The sequence below is a fragment of the Falco biarmicus genome, chromosome 1 (assembly GCF_023638135.1).
Source record: "Falco biarmicus isolate bFalBia1 chromosome 1, bFalBia1.pri, whole genome shotgun sequence".
Taxonomy (NCBI): Eukaryota; Metazoa; Chordata; class Aves; order Falconiformes; family Falconidae; genus Falco; species Falco biarmicus.
In genome coordinates, this window is record NC_079288.1 from 2,663,658 (window position 1) to 2,691,196 (window position 27,539).

Here is a 27,539-nt window from a genome sequence, read left to right on the forward strand (position 1 = left end):
CTACTTTTGTTGGGTTTCTGAGAGGCTTGCTTGCTTTTGCATGGGTCAGCTCTGTAATGGGGATGAATAACATTAAAAAAACCCACCTACACACAAAAAACCCCAAAAGGAAAACATCCTCATCTAGAAAAAGCAGATGGGTAAGGAATATTCTCTCTCCTACTTACCCAAAGCTGCTGCACACCACTGTGCTTCAAGTCTTTCCTAGGTCCCCTCCTAGGCAAGGAGGATGCAAGAACTAGCTCTCCCAGGAGCGCAGTCAGGCACCACCTAAATGATAGTTAAGGAAGGAGTGTGCACGTTTTGTGTGGCTGTGTATCCCTTCCACACCTTTGCCCATTCCTGCCTTATCCGCCTGGTGCTATCCAAGATCCTTCAGTGGGTGAGGAGGTTGCAGGTGAAGTGTGCAAGCTCTGGGTGTGACTGGAACACAGACACATGTGTGTGCATGTCTGTGTTTGGCACGTTCCTCCAAACAAACCAAGTCCATGCTAAGAAGCTTTCACAGAGTGTATACATAACTTTGTGAGTTTTCTTGTAATTTGGCACCTTTTAAAGTCAAAAGATGACTCTGCCTCTTATAAATCTTTCCATGACTTCTTAACGCATAAGGTACGGAAGCTTAAAACTGTGGCTGAAGGGAAGAAAAGTGAAATGTGCTCTCACAAGGTGTATGGTAGAGGCATGTTCTTTATTTCTGTGTCTGTATTCATAAAAATGCAATGCATGCGTTACTATACATTATTAAACCTAGTTTTTGTACTGTGATAAATGAAATAAAAATATCAAACAGAGAAAACCAGAAAAAGCCAGATGGGTTGAGACCAGGGGTTCAACCAGTATCCTGTCTCCAGCACTGGCTGGTATCAGATGCTGTAGATAAAAGTAGAAGAAACTGTATAGTAGCCTGTTACGAATTAACATGCCCAGGAGAGAAGTTTCTTCCTGACCCTCGTCAGTTAGTGGTTGACTTATATGCCAATGCATACATTACTCTACATGCTCACATATTTATATGTATCTGTACCAAGAAGCATGTGACAAAATGCTAAATCAGACTCCTGGTACTTTCACTTACAGGAAAGTCATTCTGAGGAAAGAATTTTTTTCACCGCAAGAGGCTCACACAGTACATAACTGGGAGAGGGGAAGGCAGCTGAGATTCACAGCTCAACAGGGGAAACTGCTTTTACAAACAGCACCTGAAATATGCACCCTTTGAAGTTCTTTTGGGGATTCTGATTATGTATCTCAGTAGGAGCTCATCTCTCCGAGTAGCTTTACCTACGTGATTAAGCGAATGTGTGTAAGTACTTGTAAAGTGACCAGGTAAGGAGATTTCAGGTTAGACATTCCCTTTTTCTAAAAATCACAGGATCACAGAAAAACAGGGTTGGAAAGCTCAACATCTGACCATTCTGTATCACTCCTGCGAGTCGTTTTCTCCAGCAGGCTCCCCAGAGCCATCACCACAGAGATTACACACCCCACAGACCTGTCAGTGCTTTGCTGCCTTAATGGCAGTGTTTCCTAATTAACTTCAAACTCTTTGCCTTCAGTTTAAGCCCATGTTTTCCTGTCCTACCCACCAGCTGCAGGCAACAGATTGTCCCTCTCTCCCGAGCTTCAATTTTTGTGTTTGAGAACGGTTTCTTTGCTTCCTAACGCTTTTTTGGACTGAAACACCTTATTTCCCTACTTCCTCACTGACGTGTTTTCTAGATCTCTGGATTCCCTTCAAATTGTTCCATGGCTTTCCCAAAGTGCAGTGCCCAACATAGAACAAGGTAATCCAGCCAAGAGCTTTCAAAGAGGGGTGCGGAAGGATTACTTCACATGTCTTGAAGGTTGTATTCTATTTTATACAATCCGGATGGTGTTTTTTCCGACACCACGTAAGTACTGAGACCCTTACACATTTTCTTACACTCCTTTCCATGTTTTTAGATTGTTTCCCCAGTGCCTGCCAGTGCTCAAATCCAGGATACAATACAATGTTTTCTACTGCAGTGATGCTGCTGATGATTCAGCATATAAAATAGGCAATTAATGAGCTTTGGAACAACCATCTCCCCCCCAGGCTTGCTAATATGCTTGGTTTTACCTGAAGGGATCACAAATATCCAAAGACAAGTGCTAGAAAAAGAGAAATGCAAGATACATTAAAATAACACAGCAATACTACTATATGCAGCAAATTTCAGGGAAAAGATTCAGCATGCTATTTTTCTTCCTTAAATGTGATGAGCTCATAAAAACGTTCAATTAGTCAGACTGATGTGGATGACTCGTCAGACCTAATTTTAGCAGCCTAAAGTTAGCCAGCATTTCCACAACAGTCATCTCATCTCCTTCAACAATAAATGGAAAGGGATGAACATTTCCAGGATAAACACATCCTATTGCCTTCAGCTCCCTAAAAAGCCAGAGTAAGATGGGATGAACTCCCCTGTGAAGACAGAAGAAGAGTTCCAGTAACCGCAGAGAGCCTCGACAAGTAGACAAACGATCTCTTGATGGCTGAGGTCAGGTGAGATAAATCCCATTTTAAGTAACCACAAATTCAGAGATAATTATTTTTACGTTAGCATGGTAATTAGATACAATGCAAATTAACCATAATCATCGGGGGAAAAAGCATCATGAGATACTGCTTATTGAATAACTGCAGAGATGTGCAGAGCACAGAATGTCCATGTCACAGAGAACTTCAAAACATTAACATTCCCCTTTTTCCAAGCTGATCTGACAGCTGAGTATGTTGAATTTCTCTGCAAAGGATAATTTTTACCCAGTCATTTCAGATGTATTTTGTTTCAACAAAATCACACTGTTTGGTCTCCAGATTGATCTTTGTCTTTTTAAAGAAGCATAATACACTAAAAAGGAAAACAAAGGTGACATTCTGAAATGAAAGGTGTTTTGATTTAAAATATTGCACAGCTCGCTCTAAAAGCATGATCTCTGAGGCTCAGTCTGATTTTGCTGATTTCAATTTCAAACATGAGGTCTCGTTTTGATTTCTGCACAGTGCGAAGGAGCCAGTTTGGCCAGCCCTCCCAGCCGCGGAGCCACGTCAAAAACCTGCCCACAACCCCAAGCCAGCTGACAGCACGTGGCTCATGGCTCGGAAATGAGAAAAGTTCCCCAGGATCCCACTGTGGATCCCACAGCACTAGGCAGGGTGTAAGCAGGTGTCCAAAGCAATTGTGTGTTCACTTATTCTTGCCAGTTCTCTCCTTCCTACGAAGAACATCCCCGTGGATTCCCCAGTGTAACCCGGGGATCAGGGTTTGGGCATGATGAGAGTCACTGTTCGCTGCGATCGCAGGGGAGTTTCGGAGCCTCCTGGGGAGACTGGGAACTGGCTTTCCAAATAAATTAGGCAGCTTTGAAAAATCTGACCTAGAGGGCACACTACATTGGTTTTGTTCCCTGCCTAGATCATTATCTATCTCTGGGTATGTCCAACATTGGTCCCTGCAGGGTAATAAAGTTTACAAGAAGTTTGCTCAAGTACAGTAGCTGTCTAGTCAACCCAAATGTGAGCTGTTTTCTTGTGCCAATGCTAATCTGTTACTGATACCCACGCTAACCAGTGTGAAACTTCTTCTAGCAGCTCAGCAATGTATTACAATGTGGGCACGCTGTCAGCGAGGTTTATAATATAAATACTTGTGCATATGAGTTCATTGTTTATATTCTAAAAGCTATGATGGGACAATTTGTTGGAAGTGATTTTCATGGCAGTAAAAAGCTAGATTTGGGACTCCATTGACAGCCTACTTAAGGTCACAGCTGCTTTCTGATAAGAAACTGCTCCAGAAGGCTGGCTGATAGTTGTCACTGGGTCTTCTGGATCTTCACAACTGGTGATGAGGGCAACTGCACTAAATGACTTTTGGTTAGTACTAAAAGGCTTGATCTCCAGTGCTGATGTCTCTGCTTCTTTTTCCCGTGTCTTCTCGCTTCGGTTCCATTCTTGCTCCTTCCGATCCAGTTGCATGGCACTGCAGTGAGGAGCATAAACTTCTGTGGTTTCTTCAAACTGTAAGCAATCTACCTTATAGTATTTTTTCTTTACATGTAAGACATCGTTAAACCTATGGCCCCACAGAATCTCTCTGGGGACATATGAACTTCTTGACTGATGTGATGTTCCTGTTGAATCACCCGTGTAGACAAATGTGACCAGGATTTCAAAGTTGTCCTTGGCCAGAGCTTTCCGATCTAGACCATACAAGGGGCTCTCACTATCAATTTCATGTACGACTGTCACCGGTGTAACAAGTATGATCTGGTCATTTAGCAGCTTCAAGTCCTTGTACTCCATCGTCATTCTGCCCTCCTTGTCTTCCTTGTAGCGCAGAAGCTGAGCTCGTACAGAGCCCTCAACCATGTGATTTGGTCGGAAATCACCAATGCGCCACATGAGGCAAAATTTGTCATCCCTTAACCCCACTACAGCATAGTAGCTGAACCGAATGGTTTGTGCCCTCTTTCGAGCCGTGGCCATTTTTGCCAAGGCTGCTCCGATGATGAAGGTATCAATAATGCAGCTTAACACTGACTGTAGGATAACCATGAGGATTGCAACGGAGCACTCTTCTGTAACACAGCGGTAACCGTAACCGATGGTCGTTTGGGTTTCAAGGGAGAACAGGAATGCTCCTGTGAAGCTATGGACGTTTGCAACACAGGGGGTTATTTCTTCATCATTGAATAAATCTCCGTGTTGGATTGCTATCAACCAGAAGACTAGTCCAAAGAACAACCATGAAAGAACATATGACAATGAGAATATCACAAACATATGGCGCCACTTGATGTCCACCAGTGTGGTAAATATGTCCACTACATAGCTCTCCCATTCCCCAAAGATGTGTTTGAAGTACACATTGCAGCTGCCATCCTTGTGGAGAAATCGCTTCTGCAATCTTTTCATCCCCATTTCAGGGCTTTCTTGACAAGTGCGTTGGTAACTGATCTTATTTCCCTGTATGTTAACGGGCTTATAGCACCCGCTCTGTTCAGTCATCTTTCTCATAGTTGCCTCGTGGCACCAGTTTACAGAACACACTTGTGGTCCCAGGGGCTATTTGTTTTCTTTGTTCATTGGAAACCTATGAAATAGAAGAAAAAGTTTATTTTTGTTTTAATGTCCTATGCCAGAACTGTGTAACACCAAATCTAAATATATTCACTCTCTGGCCATCATGAGCAATTTTCTGAAGACTACAGACTCTGACATTCATTTAAAAACATAGCGAAAAAACTTAGGCCTGGAAATATGAGGCAGCCAGAAATTCAACTAGTTAGAAATGTCCATATCAATCCTAAAATCTGGTATGCAGATAAAACCAGAAATCAAACCAGTCTGTGGTGACCCCACTGTGAATATCTCTTCTAATGTTCTGGTGAAGTGACACTCAAATCAGGATGGGCTGTCATGAACTGTCACAGGAATGCCATGAACCCCCTTAAAGTTAGGCAAATATTTGAGGTAGTAAATATTTGTTGCATGGTTGTTTGTTTTCCTCCATTAGAAGAAATGCATAGGAAAACACTGTCATTTGTACATAAGATTCTGTAGCATGGACAGGCGAATTAAGTGCTAACATGTTTTAATCAGAAAACGTATCAAACACACAATCATTCATCACTGTTTGTGTTTCAGTATTGCCCAGAAATGCCTGGTCATGGAACTGAACTTTACTAGGCTAGTGCTACAGAGACATATTTGTTCAATTTGTAGAAAAGTATTTACATTTCAATTGAAAAAGAAACCTCTCTGAGGTCCTGGGAAGCCTCTCAAATCATTCCTTAAAACAAAACAAAACAAAAAAATCCGGCTGCCAAAAAGTATTTAAATCTTTATTAATGAGTTTGAAACAAACATGCAGTACGTTAATAAAATTTGTGGATGACACAAATTTAGGAAGTGATGTGAATTAGGAGATTCCTCTGTCAGATCAGAGAAAAAAACCTGATGTCTTTGCAGATTGCAACCATATGAACTCCAGCAGTACGAAGTGCTAGGCTATACGTTTAGTGACTAATAACAAGAACTTATGTTAGAAACTGAGAACTCATCAACTGGAATCCAATAAAAAAGGAAAGACTTAGCTGAAGTAATCAGTTACAGGATGCTGATGAATCACTTGTAGGATACAGGAAATGCCTTTTCCTGCAGGTCTCCAGCTCATGCTGCCATATCCCAACTGCTAACACACAAAACGCTGACAGGTCAGAAGCTATAGGGTACGCAGCTAGAGCAACTCACAATTTTTGCCATATATCATGCTTCTACCTGATATTTCTGAAGGAAACAAAAGCCAATATTTTTGAGGAAAACCTGTCATTACTCCAAAAAATGTTAAGTTTTCAATGGAAAAATGACAAGTCCTTTTTCCCATTTTTAAGCTGGTTTCAGCTGACAAAAGTTCAGAGGTAGGTTTACAATGAAGCCAACATATTAATGGAAAATGAAATTAAAAAAAAGTTTCCTAGTGGTAAACTTTTTCCTCAGCTCTTCATTCAGTTTGCCTGAGTATAAATGACTGCACACACTTCAAGGCAGGCCCATAGAGTGTAATATATATTGGATGGACTAGATTAACAGACCGAGAACTCTTCTCTCATCCAAGGAACAATGACAAGCATGCATAGACACTAATCCAAAAACACTTAAAAGCCAAACATAGTTTCCATTTCTTTTTTCTTGTCTTTTTTTTTTTTTTTTTTTTTTCCAGTACAGAAATGAATGTGACATATGGTGTCGTAGCCTCAGAATGTGGCCTTCATTAAAAAACACAACATTAATGTTTCCAAAAATACTTCTTGGAATACAGTCTTTGGAAACATTCATATGACTCGCTTTACTCATAGCTTTAAAACAAACAGCGTAGCCTAGTCTATTGAAGACTCTTGACCTAACATTTTATAAGTCATATTTAACAACAAACAAAAACTGGAAACGGTTATTTTTTTAAGAACCTCATATTGTGAGGTGTGAAAATGCAGCAAATTGTAATCAGGAGCCAATATAATCTTAAATAAAAAACATACTTAGGCTTGTGCTGTTTTTCTTATTGACTGAATCAAACTAGATTTCCTTGAAAATACTCACAAACGTCCTGGGACCCTAAAAGGGCTGAACAGTTCATGAATCAGACTGCTGAGCTGATTCCACTCACTGCTGTTGCCATCAGCAAATCATCATGTTTCAAAAACAGTGTTTTGCTGGCAATATCTTTAGATTTTGTTGGTGCTGGCAAGACTCATGGACTGTCGGCTGTCAGACATGTAGCGATGTGGCTAACTCCACTCTGAGTTTATGGTAGTCTGTCACACACAGGAGGCAATTCTTGCATTAGGAGCTCTGACTCTGCTTAGGGTCTCTCCTACTACTATCATGTAGGTTGTAGTAATACATATATGCTCATGGATGCCTGGGATGGTTTTTTGACTGGTATAAACAAAACATCCACTAGACTGGATTTTCAGAACATTCAAAAATATGTCTGTAATAAGAAAGGGAAGGTGATGTAGAGCTTCCTAAACCAGAACCAAACAATCTAGAATTGAAGCTGGATGGAGTAAAAAAGGATCAGTGCAGAGCAACATTAACGGACATATATTGCTCTCAGAATCTGCGTTAATCTTTCTCCGTCATGTTGAAAATTGGATTGCTCAGAGATGTTTGGCCTTGCACAGTGGAGACGTGCCCCAGATGACCTAAAATCCCAAATGTGCCTGTAAGTCTTAGGAAATAGCCTTCTCAGCCACTCAAAACCATCTAAAAATGTCACCCAGTGGTTTGGGGGTCTTAAAGGTAAGCCAAGTCTAAACTTTTCCAGGCTACCTCTTAAAGTCTCTCAAGTGCGATAATAATCATGCATCGTAATTAATAACTTCTTTTACATTGTCCGATGTTTATCATTTAAGTCTAAAAAAATACCCTTCAATGGTTCTGAATTAGTAAGCCTGTATTACGATCTGTACTTCATTCATGGGGACACTTTGAAAGAGGCACGTGATTTTCCTATTCCAAACGAGAGGCAGTGAGGCTGTGAAGCCAGATGTTCATCACTTACTTTACTGAGACATGCTGACTATTGCAAAACAGTCTGAAGACTATTATTATTACCAAATTTTAAAGGAGAGAAGACCACAGACTCACAACCAGACTTACAAACTTAAATCTTAGCGACATTTCAAAAATCTGATTTTTCAAAATGGAAGTATTTTACACATCCCTAAGAAAGCCATACGAATTACATTAAAGGTCTTACTACCTGGTAAAGATTAGCAAAGGGGGTGGGGGAGGATTTAAAAACATTCTCTACTCACTAAAGCTCATGGATCGGTTGCTGCAAATGATTCTCAGATGTTGTCAGGAAGCGTTTTCACCTTCCTCTAACACTAACACACAAACCCTCGCCCGTTTTTGTCTTTCTTCTATTTTCCGTGGCTGGGGTTTTTTCCCCCCTGTATTTCTGGGCATGTTTATACACATCATGAACCTCTTTTGCATACTGTTCCGTTGTTCAGAAAAGAAAGTGTGCTAAATTTTCAGTACCTTTGCTAACCATTTTTAGAAACTTATTTTGCTCCCAAATAAAAAACTTCTCAGAGACAAAAATGGAGCAGTGAAGCTGTGCAGGATAGTCAGAAGAAAGAAACAGAGAAATCGCAAAAAAATCATTAAGATAAATGCTAGAAAGGGTTCAGAAATACTCCTAAAGCATATATGTATCAGGCTCAGTTCAGAAAATCAACATATATTCTTAATTATTTAAGCCAGGGTTAGGTTCTTACTGTGTTGGATACTGGAACATGCTCAGGGAGGCACAGAACTGCTCTAGAGACCTGTGTTTATGGGGCCTGCATATTGACCCCCCCAAACTGGTATCTTTGAAAATTTCACCCCAATTAGATATAGGAGAAAGGCAGGTAAATTCCTGTATTTCAAAGGTCATAAAGCAGTGCAGCGGCAGAAACAGCAAAAACCTCAGCACCTATTTATGCCCAGTGAAGAGCTAACACAAAGCAAACACTGGCAGAAGCAAGCCTTCTTATCATATTCATAATTTTCATCTAGTTCCTCTCAAAAAGAACCGCTGTACCAAAGGAATTTGAACTCTGGATTTTCATCAGCTCATTCAGAATAACAGTAACTTAAAAGCCTTAAGCATCAAGTTTAGCCTTTTAAAAACTTCCACTAAATGTAGTTGTCAATTTAATTTTGACATTTTAAGTTTAGAGCTCAGTGTTTTATGAGGATAATCCCTATATTGCACCTTAACTTAATACCTAACAAGTCGTTGCTACGCCCCTTTTATGACTATATTTTCCCATTATGTAAACAAGTAGGGGTGAATTTTTTTTCAGTGACAACTTCAGTCAACAGCCTGTTTGTAAAACATTAAGCAAAACAATGTGAAGATCTGGGTTGCAGAATAATTCTGTTCTGAGATTAAATCAAAAAGAAAACAACTCGAAACCTCCGAATGCAATTGCGTACTCTAACCCCACACACATGGAAGTGGATCTCTCTCTAGCATCGGTTTAGCAATCACCTCAGTTTCCTGCTGCATCTTGGAAATGGTCTGAAAGGTTTCCAGTTTTAGTCATAGTTGTGTAACCCTGGAAGGCTTGCAGCTCAGAGACCAGAAATGTGACAAGTAGAAACCTTTTGAGCTGCTTTGGAATTGACTCAAGTATTCGCTTCTTTAAAAAAAACCAAACAAAACAAAACAAAAAAAAAAGCCACCACCCACAAAATCTAAATGAATCTATTATAGGGCAGCATTAGGATTCTTCTTTGCAAAGGCACCTAACTGCTCCTAATACAGCCAGTTTTCCTGCTTCTGGTAGGTAATCCCCAGAGCAGGGCTGGCACACATCCCAATTCACCGTTTGTATGTCTTGTACCACGCGCACCCCACGGCTGGCCACGGAGGTGTTTGCTCGCAGCCTCCAACAGGTACACTCCAGGACACCCGCAACTGTGCTGAAACTACTGCCTGCTTGGCTTGGAAGGCTGATCACCCTAACCCACAAGACAGACTTATCTTTACATTGTGAAAGCTTTCACTTGTCTCCTCTGGCAGAACAAAAAAGCACAATGATGTTCACAGTTTCAGAAAGTGTCTGATAGTCCTCGTATCTAACGGGTCAGGTGCAAGATACTGATGAGCACGGCTTTATGTTACAAGCGGGCTTTCTTTTTATATTTGATGTTCCTCGTCTCAGATCAGATCCCCGCAAATGACTAAAGGGCACCTTTACAAGGTGAGGGGGGCTGGAACATCCCCTCAACTGAACGCAGAGTTGGATCTCTAGGGAGCAAGGATGCAGGAGAGGGGTTCCCACGACAAAGCATGACCTAGAGCGCTTTCAGATCAGTACATGCTTTTGTGCTGACTTTACCAGAGTGAAGCACAGCCCAGCGGGAGCTTCAATCACAGAACTTTCCTACATCCATAATAACGCCTTTGAAGCCTCCGGAGCGAAGCTTTTAAATGGTTCAACCCGCCCTTTAAAAAAAAAAAGTTTTGTTGTTCCCATCACTTTAGTTTAGATGACGGAGTGCAGTGGAGGCTGGTAGGGCTGCGGTTCACCCAGCAGCATGGCTGTCAGGCTGCAACACACAGCTCTGCAAGCGTCACCTGGCACGGAAGACCTCTCCTCGCTGTAATCTTGTGTATAGGGGTCTTTCAACAGCAGAAGAGAAGATTGCAGCTACAGAAATAAAAGGAAACTTCTAACAGGTGAAGCTCAGAGCTGGAGAAAAAGTGTATTTCTTAGACTTCTTATTCAATACCTCTGTACACAAACAAGACCTAAAGTATCAATATGTAAGTGCTTGTTTATTAAACATGTTAAAAAGTATCAATATGTAAGTGCTTGTTTAGTAAACATTTTTAAAAGTATCAATATATAAGTGCTTGTTAATTAAACAGTTTTAAAAGTATCAATATAGACGTGCTTGTTTATTAAACATCTTAAAAGATAGACGTAAACAGCACAGACCAGACGACCTCTGCGCAGGTTTTCCAGTCATGCAATAGTGCTGTAATCTACACTGGAACAACTCACAGTAACAGATATATTGACATTTAATTCATCTAAGTGAAACCAGATCTCTTTAAAACAAAACCAAAAAAAAAAAAGAAAAAAAAGAAAAAAAAAGAAAAAAGGAAAGAATTTTGGCCCCTTAAGTTTGAGAGGACAGGCTTTGAAAGTTGCTCCTTGTTGAGGGCTGGTTGCCTGTTTCAGAGCCACAGGACAGGTTAAAAATGAACCAGCCCCCTGCTTACCACTCAGAGCAATTCCCAAAATCTGTAGAAAGCTGAAAATGTCTATTTTAATTTATTTGCACTGTATGCACTGCATGGTTTTAGCCAGGAACAAGCCAGTGGAAACACTGAAATACCATGAGAAATGGAAAGTGCTGGCAACTTGAAAGTCTTGATTTCGGGCCTCACTGCCATTCTTTGTCTCAGACGATTTGGCAGGGGGAAACCTAAAACTGTTGACTCTCAGGACTCTCTTCCTCCTTTTAACCCTCAGCTCTCAGCAGCTCCTGTGCTAAGGCGACCAGACACAGCATGTACTCGCCAGCACAACACCACATCCCCCCCGCTAGTGCAGCTGTGGGTGGGTAGACATGGCACCCAGGCTGGGTGCAGCCCCAGTGCACCCACAGGCCCAGGGCTGCCCTGATGAGCCAAGACCACAAGCACAACAGTGCAACCAAGTGAATGGGAGCACCTGAGCACCCAACCCTCCAGGGTGACCCTGCTGTGCACCTAGCACAGCCCACACCTGCCAGGGGGCATCTCCTCCTGCCTGAAAATTCCTCCTCCTGGTTCTCCTCCCAGCAGCTATGAGCCATTTGCGTTTTGGTATTGAGCTGATAGGACCAGAGCACCTCTATTTCTGGTCAGGCCCCTGTAGCCTTACTTCTTAAAACTGGTAGAGCTGGTACACATCCTGGAAAATCTACCAGACATGCAGACATGGAGTAGCTGAAAAGATGTATTTTATATCCAGTTGTCTTTCTCCGGAAACCAGTAGCCAACCTATTCCTTACTGCAGCAGGCAGAATCCCCTGGGCTTTAATACAAGTTAGCTGTGAGGCAATCGAATACAAGTGTTAGCGTGAATTATAATTTCCTCCTCCGTCCTCCCCTGACACACTCATGTCTGCGCCGACGCACAGTGAAGGTTCATTTCAATAGTTCTGCAGAGGTGTGTGGTGGGATTTCTCCACGCATCAAGCCTTATGGATTACACTCAGCCTACAGAGGCACAGAAAAATTCTTCGAGGAACTTTTCCACCACATATTGCTGGCACGGAACAGTAGAACAGTTTGTTGCAGCTCTTAATAGACATGATGTAATATAATAATGTATTCAACAATAGGTAAGTGGCAGGTCATGAACAATGACAGAATCAGATTAGATAATGCTGACCACTTTCATTTAACGGAGCCAACACCCTCAGCTCTGTTATTTGCTGCAGTTCAGTGCTGTTATATCTTTTAAAACACAACAGGTTATTAACGAAGTAGGATTTGGGGGGCGGGCAAGAGCTGAGATTCTGAAAGGGTTCTTCCAGTCTCAGGGACCGTTTCCTTTACGTCACGCTGTGCAACCCTGCTTCCTGAGGCAGAAAGCATACTCCTTTTTTTCCTGTTTTTTGGAGTACATTGTAAACCAAATATCCAGGGAAGGCAAATAGCCAGGGAAGGGCAGTGTGACATAAGAACACGAAGTCACTGTCTTTCTGGTTGTGTTCTTTATTCGAGTATATATATATTCTTAATTAGAGTATATATATATTCTTCTGTAGAATAAGAAAGGTACAGATACAGGGCTGCACTTCTTGTGGCACTACCGTTAGCTCCCGCAGTCCTATGTACCTCGCTGCTCCCTGGTCCTGCAGTTCTCTGTGTCTGCAGGCATAGCAAAAACAACTGAGAGAAGAAAAGGTTATGTGTATTTAACCAAAGGGTTATGTGAAGATCAGAGAACCCCTTACGTTGCCCGTGCAAGTTTTGATCCTACCAATTCCAATGGCTGCAGCTTTGACAATGCGAAGCCTTGTGTTGGTGTCAATGGAGTTTGGATCAGATGCCTTGCTATTGTGTTTCATACAAGGAATAGAATAAAATAAAGCACAATCCCAAGTTAACAGCATGAGTGAGCTCTGTTCAACAGATGAGAGAAGTAAAAAATGAGTAGGAAGCCTGAGGATCTCTGATATTTTTTCCCCCACCTCTAAGATGTAGCTTGACACCAGTTACTAACTTCTAAGGGCTATCCAGGACAGACAGGAGGAGCACTTGCAAGTTTCTACTGATCTCAGCTTTGGGCTGCTGACCTCGGCAGGAATTCCACTATAATCCTCCGAAGCTGTATCATCCCACCTACTAAAATACCCCAAATGCCAATTAAACCACCAAAGCCTTTACATTTTCAAAACTAAAGTAGGGTTTAACAGTGAAAATACAATTCTGCATTACTCCTTTGAGGAAATGGAAGTGAGAAGAAAAAAAAATCTAAATAAAACATGTAAATAAAATGAATCACATCCACTATGACCTACTTTATTTTTAGGAAATACCATAAAAAAAAAAACCCCTTCTGTCTCAGCTTTCTAGATTGATTCCCAAATCAAAGAGGTTGAGATAAGTATTAGCTAAGGATCAAGTCAAACAATGTATCAGTGCTTTTTTATTTAGGAAAAGCACCAGAAAAATCTGTGGCTGACATCAACACATGCAGGCAGATGAACCAGGCAAATACTCTGCTTCAAGAAGTTAATTTATCAATCACTGCTAGGGTCAAGAATCACTATTTGCTTTTCTAAGCAGCTTTGTATGACTCTCACTTGTGAATATAGATACAGCAGAAGTCCACCTCTGATACGCCTAAATGTGTTTTTCTCCCTAGCCTGGCAGAAGATATCATGGAGCTCCTTTGACTAGGGCTGCTCAGCCAAGGCCCATAGTCCTGCACAGCCTCCCGCGTTTCAGGTTCTTCATCCAAACCAAAATATGCTTCCACATTTGTCAGGCTATATATGTCACTACTTTTTAAAAGCCTGTGAAATATATTAAATGGTTTCAGAGATCAGACCTGATCCAAGTCCTACTGAAGTCAGCAAAGGGGTTGTCTTTGATTTCTTGTTTTGGATCAGCTCTAGCTGCTGGGATTCTTAGTATCACCACAGGCAGCATCCATCCATGCTCTTCAGAACTGGCTTGGCTTGCTGGAATTACAGCAATACTTTCTAAGGAACAAGGGCTTTTTTAAACCTTCTTTTTTTGTTGTTCAGATTTTGGCAGAATGTTGGCTTCCCATATTGTTACTTAACTCCACTGAGGTCTATCGGAAATTTGGGAACAGGATGCTTCTTTCAGACATGACTTCTGAATTCTCAATGGTTGTTGAGTGAAGATAACTTTTATTCTTGCTGCGCTATCGCTTTCCACACTGTGCATGTGATGTTCATTGTAACAGGCACTGAAAATGGCTTTCACAACCCACCTCACGCAGTCTAAAAAGATACCTCGTTTTATTCTTCACTTGATTTCTGTTGACTACTGCTAATATTTTTTAATGTAATTTCCTAAATATTTTTTTCTTTATTTTTGTACCCATGTTTCAACCACTATATGTAAAACCTGCACTTGCCAAACTGTTTTGTCAGTAAATCCCAATGACTTCTTCCATGGACTTCCCAAGGAATGGACATGTCAATCGTAGGCAGTTTCTTCAGCTTGTGAAGGACTTGAGAGGAACCTCAGGCCAGGCATGCAGGATGCAGACAACCTAAAAGCTAAGGCACTGGGTTTAAATCTAAGAAAGATATTCATGCATATGTTTAATTATAAGAGCACAGTAAGAATGAACGTAAGCCTGCTTCAAATCTTCCTGAGACTGGAGCCAGAGAGGTACAGTACTTGTGGAAGGTTTTACAATGAACCACTTGAGGAATGCTACAGACCAGTTTCTCAGTCCCATCATAATGACTTTATGCAATCAGCAAATTCCTCAGCTGTCTCAGGGGAAGTTAATAGATTATTTTTTGTTGAAAATATCAAACTGTTTCCAAAAATGGCAGTGCTTCTTAAAAAAATACAAAGAAGTTGCCTTTAATTAAAAACAGTGAATTTGGAGGGGGGGGGTGTCATAGGATTTTTGTCTCCCAGTGATTTGCACAGAGGCTGACTATGCCTCCCTTACTGCCCATGATCTGTGCCTCTGTGGCTGCCCTTTGCCTGGCAGATTTTCACTTTCTGAGTGAGCTACTTATGGGAAGTTCAGCTCATTTCAAGATGTTTGTCATGAACCTGTTCAGTCAGCCGTGTTTTTCCTGTTTTACTTCTCAAAGGCAAACACTGTGAACAAGTGAGCAGATCTTATCAAGACGATGTTAACAAAAATACATCAAATAAAAACCTGTTACATTACAAATGTCAACACTCATGAAAAAAGATACCTAAACTAAAGTAGAGTGGATTTTATTGCCAGAGCAATTCCCAAAGATTGTTTTGAGAAATAACTTTTCTGTTTTTCCTCACAGGTGCTATGGACCTGTGAAACAAATGTGTCTCTCGTTTATTACATATTAACTTTGCAGAGGTGCTGTCACCAGAGACAGCAGCATGCCTAAATAGAATTTCACCCTCTGGTTTGAAATTTAACTTTCACTGTGCCCTGATCCACTCCAAATTAGTTGGGAGTTAGATAAATGATCGATCCACAAAATTGAATTCAAAAGTGACATATGCAGCCTGTGTTTTCCCTGGGTCATTTTTAGTCCTGTTTTCAGTGAGTAAAACCGAGTGAAAGCATCACTTTCTCCTGCCACAAAGCCAGAGTCATTCAAAAGTCATGCAAAGCTGTAGGTGATTAATTAAACCTCAAATCACTATCAAGGCCTGACAAGCTCCGAATCACATGAGTTTGGACTGGTGGCATTCTTCCTTAGGAACATTTTGTATAGTGTTAAGCTGTATTCACTTCGTAATGAAAAGATCTTCAGGGAATGAAGTCTGTGAAAAACATAAAGTGGTGTTTCCCACAGAAAAAGCAAGCCACACCACTTGGGTGTCTTAATCTGGGAGCAACTGCAATGCTGATTATGCTCAGGAGAGAAAGTACAGATTAAGGAGACTAAAAAGTAACCTAAAAGGTTCTGGAAGGAAGCCAGAAGTACTGTAACAAAGGGAAAGCAATCTGAAAACAATAATGTCACAAAGCATCCCATGGAAAGAAGCAAGGATGAATCTCCAGTCCGTACGAATGCTAGATAGATGAAGTTATCTCCCAGCTACTGCCAGCACAAACATCATTTACAAAGCTTGACAGCTGCACAGCAATTAGGAGAGGAGCTTGTGTTTACTTGTGTTTAAAGGCAGAAGTGGCGAGTGGGTTCCAGCAACATTATGACGCGTGTTGATAATTATGATATTATGCCATTGATTTGGTCTTCGGGTGTTTTTCAAATCAGGATTTAAGATCTCTTTGTTCTCCTGTGTAAAACTCAGCTTTGAGGTCATTCTTCGCCTTACACACCCTTGGCTGTTTATGAACATCCTCACAAAACTCAAAGCCCATTTCCCATTGAGGAAGACAAGAAACAGGTTGTGTCATTGTCTGGCTCAATTGTTCTTTGTAACTACATAATAATTCCAAAGAAGGAATACTTACTAGCTTGAAGTTTTATTGTTGCAAAACCCTCCTATCAACAATGAAAGGATATGCACCAGACATATGATTGAGGAGAATCTGCTTTTCATATTAAATAAAACCGAATGAGAATGACATCCATCTATTTGAAAGAACTGGTAGAAGGTTCAATGGGGTGCCCACCTACGATGAATGTTAAGGCTCATTTCTGCTATACTGTCTCCAAAATAGATGGCTCTAGACATCTCTGTGTGACAGAGGTCCCTTGCTGACATCCCAAAGGGTGTCGAGCCAAGCCCTTCGTGCTCTTGGCTTCAGGGTAGAGGGGCAGAATTTGGCACCCTAACCTAACATTTCCTTAAAGCTGCAGGCAACGTATTCTCCTGTCCTGATCTTATGCATTGTTGCTCCTAGCTGTGGCTGCATTTTATTAGTTTAGACAGCACTCTGGGATCTTTCCGAATAAAAGGATCGTTATTGCAGAAGTTGGAAAAATGTCAGCAGAAGGGATGAAATATTGCCCCATGCCCTTGCCATACTGAACAGGGAATCTTTTCTTCTAGTGTTGGTTTAGGACTTAATCCTGCAAGGTCTTGTCTGTCAGCAAATACAATCAGGTTTAAGAGCATGAATAACCATCCTAGAAATCACTGGAAACTATTTTGTTAGTGTAAAATTAAGCAAGTGCGGAAGTTCTCCAATAGACTTGGACCAGAGTACTCAGCACCCTGCAGAAATGTGCCTTGAGTTCTTAGAACCATTTATTGTGTCCAGAACAGCCATTCATTAGGGCTTTGTGCAGAGAGGTTGAATTTCACTCACTTGGAAGATATTCCTTCTAACCCCCTGAGACATACAGACTCTTTGGTTGATTTGGAAAACAAAATGATTAATGGCATTTTACAAGTTTTTCCACTAAACAGATTTCAGTTGAAGCCTGTCACAAGCTAAAGAATTTGCAGGAATAGTGTCAATCTGATGACATAGTGGCAATAAATCCTATTGTACTGGATTACATTTTTACCCATTAAAATGCTTTGACCTATTGTCATCCAAGTAGAACCACATTCCACTGGCTGTTCAAAAGGTTCTGATTTCACTCTCGATTGTTACCGGGGCAACTGCACCTCAATCCAAAACTCTGCCACACCAATCATTTAACTCGATTTGAACAGACTCATGTAGATAAAGCAGAGCACTAATTACTTATTCCCATTGAAAAAGTCTAAATCAAATCTTTCTGAGACCTGAACAACAGAAACTTATAGAAGCTGTCCAAGGGTTACTTGTAGGGTTTTTGGTGTTTTTTTGCATGAGGTACCAGTTGCCTTATTTCTTCGGGGAATAGCTAGCTGTGGTGACAAAATACCATGAAAAGATTAATATTCTTAGTCTACCCAAAGCAGGAGCACACTAGAAATCTCACCACAGGCCACTCCTGGAAAGAGTTCTCACTCAGTTGTGGAAAACTAAAAGGATTTTCATTAATAGTCAAACAGCTAGTTAAAGCTTGTGAGTGGAAATAGAAATATTTGGATTTCCCCATTGGGATTTCTGGTGGAAAGTAGGCTGTGTTTTATGGCATCTACTTTTATGTGTATTAAGTGAATATCATCTCAGTTGTTCAGATTTGTCTTAAATTGAGCTATCTTTGAGTGAGAGAATGCCAGTTAGAAAGTGTGCATGTTCTCCCATAGATGCTAAGGTCCGGCATTTCTTGGAGAGCAAAACTGTCTATGTCAGAGATCAGGTCACTAGAGTTAGCTCAGCTCTGCTCACTGCCAGGATGCAGGCTTGCAAAGAAACAAGGTACTGCAGCACAGAATCAGTGCCCTGGCAGTGATGTATACAACATCAGGTGCTAATTTGAAAACAGAGAACATTTTAAAAAAACTGGAGATCCTTTGTGTCTGAAGGTCTGAAGTTGTCTCAGGAATGGACATGGCTTTGGTTCTTATACACATCAAAAATCCAGCTGGTTTTACTCTTTTATCCAGATGAGTCTTCATTCCACATCTAGTGAATCCCTGTCTTGGTTTTCCATTGGGGTGCAGGGAAAGTTTTCTGAAAAAGTGGTTGTTCACTGACATTGCCTGTATTGTTTGATAAAGACTATTGCTCTTTATCAAATGTAAATTCTTAGATCTACTCAGCCTACTATTGACCTACTACCCTCTACCATGTTGACAGCAAAGAAAAACCAAAAATTCAATGCTTCCTCAGCTGAATCTTTTCACAGGAAATTAAGGGCTGAAACACTCTCCAGTCTTCCAATTCTCCAATCAGGCATGTCACCACAAATAACATTTGAGTAGCTGAAGCATATTCTCCCCGTCTGCACTCTTAAGACACAAATTTAACTGCTTTAAAAAGAGGATCCAGTGCTACTACATGACTGCAAACTACACAAAAATGAACAATTCATTGTGAAAAGCAGCACAATGGCTTCTGAGGTTGCAGCATTGGGTCCTGCCAGACAGGATGGACGACTAGTGTGCTTTTGCAATATAGGATGAAAAGATGAAGAATCAAATCAAGCTCCTATCCCAATTTAAAAAGCAAACAGAGAAGAAATCTGAGGTTGTTTCTATTTGTTTGGTTTATTTGTATATCTCATATAGCATTTTAATTGCTCAATACGTTACTGGCTGTTCTGTTACCAACATTCTCACCAAAAGTACATGGTGAAAATATTGGGCAAGAACAGTAACTAATAAAATAAAGAAGGGCAAGGCAGCAGTCAATCTAGAGAATCTTAATCACATCAGGGAACATTGAGCAAGGTGAATTAGCAGTGCTCTCTTGAAAGGCAGAAACTTTCTCAAATATGAAACGTTTTCCAACTGATCTTTCCAAGAACTATTCAGAACCTCTTCTGGCAGAAGGATTTTTCAGATTTCAACTTTTTTTTCTGATAACACTTCATTTGCAAAAGTTTGTTTCTTTAGAAACAGTTTGCTGAGCAAATGATCAATACATCAGTCCTTGCTCTTTCTGCCTCCAGAATGACATATCTTGAAATATTGTTAAGAACTTAACTTGTGTTTCTGACATTTCTTCCCATCTGTTGCAGTGCTGAGTCATTACAGCTACACTAATGAAGCCCATCTAGAATATGGATTGCCTGGACATTGCCTGAATTAGCGAGTTTGCAGCCGGTTAACTCTGATTGATCAACTGACATTTGCTAAGCTGTGCTAAACCATTTATCAACATACACTATAATCTTGCATTTGGCAGTACATAGATCAATTGTCTGATCTGCAGGGAGCTTGGCTGACTTAGTAGCACCAATCTTGTTACATGAGTACATTCAGACCCTTTCAAAAGCAGTATAATGAAGTGAGTGCATCAGAATGTCTGCCCTCATTGCAAAAATGCCCATCAGCATTGTAGAATGTGTCATGTAGATGCCCCAAGGCTTTATTGCATGACTTTAAATCATGTAAACAGAAGGAAAGGCAAAGACAAGAGGAGAGAAAGCAAAAAGAAATTGCAGAAGTGCTGAGGCTGATTAGTGAAGTCTTTGCAGATCACGAAATCTAAAGGATTTTCCTCCTTTCCTTGTCTCAGTGACTAATTTCTGTTACTGTAACTAGCAGTAGAAATGTTTATCCCCACCAGAACTGAAGCATTCACTTCCTCTTCTCAGTCTCCTACGGTCACTTGAAAGAGCACTTCCCTCTCCATTCTAGCTGTGGCAGGAAAGCATATAATAATACTACAAAAAACGCTATGTAGAAAAGAATTTATTTTGTGTATTAAATGCCTGTGGTCTCACTCTGTATCACCATCCCCACAGGGAATGAGTCAGGGGTAATAAGAAGCAACAGCTCAGAGTTCCCAGGAGACCATGCTACCAGAAGAAAGTGATGAAACGCAAGATATTGCAAACTTTTTCATAGGAACAGTCATATGGACAGACCACCTCACCGACCACCCCGCTCTAGTCTGGATCATCTCGGTCTTCTTCCCAGGCTCACAGCTCTGTTGCAGCCACCACCATGGGAGGAGAGCTTCAATCCAAAACTGCGGCACAGATGCAAGTATTTGAGGAAGTTTAACAGCAAGGAAGATGCAGGAGCCAGTATTTCATAACCAAATCCCTGGCAAGGGCATTACAACCCATGCAGTGAGCAACATGATGATTTTATTGTCTTTCTCTGCCATCCTTCAACTTGTTCTGACTGTTGGGTTGGCATTACTAGACAGGTTATCTTCAGCAGGCACAACTTGGCAGTAGGAGTCAAAACCCTAAATATACAGCAAGGAAAGGAAATCCTGGCCACCAGTTTGCCTTCTGTATGACTCTCCCAGAGCCTCAGCCTACTTAGAAAGATATTACAGAGTCTTCAGTATAGTTTAAAATCTTTGTTCAGGATTTAGAAATACAGAAATAGGGGCATTTCTAAGGTGGATGAGCATAATTCTTCCTTTCGTACCTTTGTTTGTGGATCTTCATGGCATACTAGGGGTCAGAACCTCTCAGCAGACTCCTTACACATACACATTTGTGCACAAGTACACATCCACATAGGCACTCATGCACAGATGCTCAGGTCTAAAAGAACTGTGACTATTCTTCTATTTCAGGCCTTCATTACTAGGCCCGTTCTACTACAATTGTTCCAACAAATTGTTGCCCAGACCAGACTCATAAGGCAAGCTCTGGGGCAGAATGATTCTTCTGACTCACACTCATTTCAGCCAACATTTCTCACAGTCTGTAACCTTCAATTTCCTCTGGTATGAGCTGAAAGTGCCTCTGCTGCTCTGCCCTCCTAACTCAAGAATTTATGCAGGCAGTTTTGCTGCACCTTAGCTTTGTTCCTCCTCTGGTAATGAAAAGTTGGATAAACCTCACCAGAAAGGGACAGACAGGAACGGAGGAATGGAGAAACAGCCAAACTGGATCAGACCCACAGTCTGTCTAGCCTCGAATCCTGTCTCCACCAGTGGCTAACACCAAATGCTCCAGGAGAAGGTGTAAAAGCCCTGTAACAGGCAGCTTTGGAAGAATTTCCCTCCGCTAAAGTTCTTATCCTGATCTTCAGTAATTAGAGGCTGGCTTCAGCCCTGAAATTACACAGCTTAATACCATTCGCAAACATGTATTCATACAAGCGCTAAAGCTCTGCCTCTTTTTAATATTCAAATGAACACAAACTCTCCTTCTGAACTTCAGAGAGAGAAGCTGTGTTTCCAAACAACAACTAATGAGCTGCCAGGTTACATGCAAAACACACTTCCAGCTGAACAAGATGAACAGTTTATTCCCATACAGGTTGTTTAGTTAGATTAAAACTCTCTAAGGTAACAGAGTTTCTGTTTACATGTATACACACAGACACAAGCACAATTAAGGAAATGAGAAATGGGCTTTACCTTAATGTCTGCTGAGATCTGAAAGAATCTCTGCTTCACTCCCTCCTTTCTTTTTTCTCTGTCTCTCTCCCTCTCTCTTGCATGGCTGGACTGACAGGTTGGCAGAGCTGAGAACGACAGGTTGGGTTTGTTTTTTTAGGCACAACTCCTCCCCCTCTTAAAGAGAGGAAAAAAAAAAAAGCAAGACTGTTTGGGAAAAGTTCACAGAAAATCCCATCCTTTCACAACATTACAACTGACAAGAAATACAGTACAATTGGGAACACAGCAGTTTTCTGATTTTTCCCCTCAGAAAGGCTCAAGGTCTACTTTGCAATAAGTATGACACAACCAGAGGATTTACACTAGGAACTAATTTGACCCCAAACCTTTCCCATTTCTCTGATAACTGATCCAAGAGATAATTATAGTTCATTTAAGGCAGCCTTGACAAGAGAATTTCTGTAAAAGTGGAAAGGGCTTTTTGCATAAAACACAAATATCTTTGTGCCTTGGATTTCACCCACATACCCCACCACCACTATGTCTAATAAGCCATGAGTAGATGTCTGAAGTCCTTATTTCCTTTCCCCCCACTGCTACTGCTAACCTACCTGCACTCACAGCAGAGAGCAGGTTATTTTAAACACCTGTTCTACTCCATCCTCTGTCATGGTTGGATAGAGACCACCTCGCCTTTCATCACTCTCACCTGGAATGTGATAGCAATCCCAGAGAGCTAGGAGAGATCTTTAACAGGCCACACTAGCCACAAAAATGGGGCCAGTGTAGAAGGAGGTGTACAAGTACAGAGCAATACTGTTAATTGTGTGCTTCCACAGGCCTTCCCAGGAGTTCTGGCTCACCTAGACAGAATACATCCCTGGGAACTCCTGCTACTAGAAAGATTTTTAACTCAGCCCATTAGAGAGTGTTACACAGAAGACGCAGATCGTGGTCTTACCCTGAGCCTGTCAATAGGGTCTTCAGACTAGGGCTGTGTTCAACGAACTCTGCTTACTCCTACTTCTGTGCACTGCTGCTGCTTGTGCCTCTGCCCACCTAGCCATGGAGCTTTGCCTCTGGGGGTCATGGGCAGAAATATTTGTTAATAAATGCCAAGAAAGAGGAGCCAAGAGGTTGGTGGCTGGTGACAAAATAGCTTCTACACTCCCACTTCCCTGCAATCTACCAAAAAAAATGAGAGGCAAGTCCTTTGTGCACTAATGTTTTTCCGAAGGTGGCAGTCTGGGCACAAATCTGCAATTTCTATGGTCTGCTCTGCAATTCCTATGGCCTACTCAAAATTCTACTCCACAGAGTAGCTGTCTTTTCCTTACCCTGCTGTTCCAAGCCTTTAAAGATACAGTAAACTAATGAGAGTCATCTGCATAAATTTGCATCACAGACTCCTTGAATAGAATCCCTATCTCCTCTGGGTCAGATTTGCAGCTGGTTTATAACAATGAAGTTTCAGAGACTTCATTCACCTGCTCACCAGGCTGGCATGACAGTATTCAGTGTGCTGATAAGCAACAGCTCCACAAAGCCATTAAGTGTCCCAAAACTTCAGGGAAAAACCCCCAACACTAGCCAGTTTGATTTAACGTTATGGTGAAGCAGATTAGAGGTGAATTCAATGGCTATCACACAAAGTCAGTATGACACCATATACAATAATGTTCAGTTTCACCTCTTGCTAGCTCAGCTTTTTTTCTTTTATACCAGGGGAGGGCCATGTCCATCTTTTACAGGACTGACTCCCATTCCTCCCTGTCTCCTGCAGAATGCATTTCCTTTCTGTCTCTTCTATCAGGCAACTGTTCTTAATCGTGTTCAGCTCCCTACTTAAGATTTCCAGAGAGATAACACAAATGCTCAGAAATCTTTCCTGCCAGTGGAACAAGTTAACTGAATCCAGACAAAACTGGCCAAGGCCAGCACCAGAGTTCAGCGATAATGAATCATGGCTGAATGCACCAGTGCCTGCTGAGTGCCTCTATGAAGTGAGAAACTGTTCTTAAGGTTACAGCATGGTAACGCTCTTCATGTTTCTGCCTTAATTTCTAATACAGATGGGATGGGGATAGGAGCGTATTAGCATTAAGTCCATGCCAGTCTCAGCATTGCAGTACTAAAGGTAGATTTACTAGTAGAGAGATCCAGCTGTAGCTTGCTTTGGCACTGATTAACAGTCTTCTCAGTCCTTCCTCCTCAGCATTATGAGGCTGGAGATCCAGATCCTTCTAAAGCTTTGCAACCTGCAGAATCCTTAAGGAGGAGGGGTAGATCCAAAGGGATTCTCTCTGCTGACCCATCACCTGCCCCAACACCAAAGAGCCGGGAACTAAAACATGCCCAGTACAACCTTCCTGCTTTACCTCTGGCATATTGACCCCATGTGGGCTGGCCAGCCTGTGGGCTTCTAGAGGAGGAGAGAAGCTGAGCAGCATTGCAACAAGAGAGAATATGCCAATTGCCAGCTATAGCTTCCTGCTCAGTCCCAGACCAACTTTGTGATGCAAACCTGGAGCATGACACACGTTTGTATGGCTAGTCTGTGTCCACCCCAGCAGCTAAGGGTGCATACAATCCAAGAGCTGGTTCATAGTTCTTAGCAAACAGAGTTGCTCTAAGAGCTTAAAATCAGTCAATAAATGCGCTTCAATTAAGTACTACAGTGAGGTTAGATTTCCTGTTTTTCCTGTTTAACTAGCAAGTTTTAAGGCAGTCTAATAACGAACCCTCAGAGCACAGCTTATTACAGCATCAGAAAGGTTGCAAAATTGCATACAACTTCGGTTTATTATATCCAATTATCCCTTAAAAAGAAAAAAAAGAAAAAAAAAAAAAGAAAAAAAGAGGAAGGAACATGTCTTAAGTAAGAACTTAATCCAAAATGTCTTGATACCAATAAGAAGATCCCAATGGTTTTCAATAGGCTGTGGCTCAATAAAACTAATACAAATCTGGGATTTTTGTGTATTGCTACTAATGTTAGACTAGCATTTCCCATTGATTTGCAATTGGATTCTGTATGCTCTGCTCCCCTGTCCTGCTTTGAAACATCTGCCTCAAAGCATACAAACAGTCCTTTGTCTTTGCAGGTTTCTTGGGCAGGTATAGCTGAGCTGATACCAATCACACTGGACCCACCTAAGTATTGCAAAGGGGGAAAGGGAAAAAATCCTCTGCATTTCAGTTCCCAGCTTTTAGCCCCTGGGAGTGTGGATCACTCCAGCAACCTTGCAGTGGTCACTGATCCACATCCATTACCTCAAAGCCCAGCAACAACATGCATAATCCAGGCTGCCTGAGCCTGTTGTTGAACTGGCTGAGTCTGTTGCTCTAAATTTCCACCCATTCAAAGTTCAAACTCTCTTTTTACTACCTATAAACTGCAGGTGCTTAAAGTTTGATAGGGAGGTGAGAAGCCCCCTGCAGAGAAGAGCAGCAAGTGGGACAAGGTATCCTAGCTTCAGTGCTTACAGATTGGTGGTGCCATGAAAATCAGCACAAAAGTTCCTGCTAATTTACAGGGTGCGGATAAGCCACATGGATGTCACAGGCCCTCTGGCACATCTGGAAGGTCATGCAGGCTGTTGGGAGCTACAGAAGGGCTCCAGCCCTCCTATATGTGCTATTGCACAGGGAGAATATTTCAGTCTGGGGACTGAATAATTCACCAAGAAATCAGCTGGCCAGTGTGGAAATAATTTTAAATGATCTGAGCCCTTAGGTATTACATTAACTGGATCTCTAGGGAAGGATGTGGATTATTGCAGCTGAATAGAGCCCTTATTTATCAGATGGAAAAGGTTAATGTCATTTCCTTTCCCTTCCTCCATGGTTTTTCTTACCACACCACCATTTATGGATAGCATAAGGTGCAGACAGTGTAAGAACATGTGCTTGATTGTTTAAATGACCAGAGCTGTTACTTTAATGGGGGGGAGGGGGTAAGAAATTAAGATTTCTTCTCGTTTCCTGGGGGGAATTACAGGCCTAGGAAACATAAAACACTGAAAAAAGGAAATGGGCTTGTGGAGCACCTGGTCTTTGATTTGACATCCAAGAGTACCTAACTGAATGAGGGAATTTTGCATTCTCATCTACTGTGTGAGCATAATGAGAACCAGGATCAAACTAATCTAATATCCTTATTTCATACTTTATAAAGAGAGAGTGCATTAAGAAAGGTCATTTGTTTTTTACTCCTTAATGAAGTTTAAATACAGTTAAATTAAGTTCTACTAATAAAGAGTCTATGCTTTTTTCTAATTTGCCTCTGGAGTCTCAAAAGCTGTTGACCTGAAGACAAATATTGGAGTGGTTCAGCTATCTATTACATGCTTTACTAATGATGTCAACAAGGCAATTCTAATACCAGCTATGGAGACAATTTCCATGGCAATAAGACTGAGAGCAGTGAAAGCTTAGATTAAAAGAAAACCATTCTTCTAGTAAAAGACAAGACACCTAAGTTTATTTCCCGGTCTCTACCACAGTATATCGCTAGGTAAGCCACTTGGGGAGATCCTCCTAGCATAGTAATAAAGATAGACCTGAAACACACCGTCTGTTGTCAGAGTTCAAGAGAAGGAAATTTGCTTCTAACCATTTGGGGATTCAAGGATGCCAGAACCTGGCTTCCCGTACGAGTCAACAGAGAAAGACGAGTATGGTATTTGTGTTAGGCTTCTTAGTACAGCCCTTCCTTCTCAGTATCTACAAGTACCCAGATCACTCAACATAGGTGCCATGCATATTTGTCCTTGCCATGCCATATATAATAGATGGTTTAAACTCCTCACCACCCCTCTCGCTTGCAGAACCATCAGTAGAATTTAAGTCCATTCTAAGCCCCATAAGAAGACATCTGAATATAGCTGCTGGTCTCTCTGACCCCATGGAACTACAAGATGTGAAATTTCCTCCTAGCTTCGAGGTCCAGCTGCTTCCCTCCCCCCGAATCCAACTCCATGCTGGAACAAAACTCAGATGCCCACCTTTCCTTTCTCCACAACCCATAATGAATGGAAAGAAATCCACATAGAAGGAATGATGAGGATCAGAACTTCTATGTATACGCTGAATGATTCTGAGGTAACCTTTCTGGACCCAGCTTTCCATTTGTGAAACTGAGTCAGTAGCATGACCTTACCTTGCAAAGGTGTCTTGAGGACAAAAAATTAATACCTGGGGGCACTGCAGCGGGGATAGCTAATTCCAGATCTGAATAAAATGAGAAGGAAGATGCCCATTGACTTATATGGGATTTAGAATGAGCCCTTATTCATTTTACATCAGCCACTGAACAGCCATTTGAGGATAGCAGTGAATAACTATTAATATTTGTGAAGTTAAACAATCAGCATCTAAGTTATAATGGAGTAAATTAATGTATGTATCTAAGGCAACCACAATGTGACTACTGAGTTGGCTTCATGAAGTGAGTATTTGCA

The 27,539-nt window shown here is 41.4% G+C and overlaps 1 protein-coding gene across 3 annotated transcripts in view; it reads right to left on the reverse strand.

Moving 5' to 3' along the window:
- Window positions 1–672: 672 nt before the first annotated feature.
- KCNJ16 (potassium inwardly rectifying channel subfamily J member 16) overlaps window positions 673–27,539 on the reverse strand; it is a 34,777-nt gene continuing 7,910 nt past the window's right edge. Inside the window, exons 3-5 of one of the 3 annotated variants that reach the window (XM_056360251.1) lie at window positions 27,239–27,309; window positions 22,096–22,202; window positions 673–5,123 (exon numbers count right to left, since the gene is read on the reverse strand). In XM_056360251.1, coding sequence (XP_056216226.1) covers window positions 3,758–5,047 — 1,290 coding nt within the window. In that variant the 5' untranslated portion in view covers window positions 5,048–5,123; window positions 22,096–22,202; window positions 27,239–27,309 and the 3' untranslated portion in view covers window positions 673–3,757. The remainder of the gene's footprint in view (window positions 5,124–22,095; window positions 22,203–27,238; window positions 27,310–27,539) is intronic. The other 2 variants (XM_056360241.1, XM_056360260.1) reach the window with 2 other exon arrangements.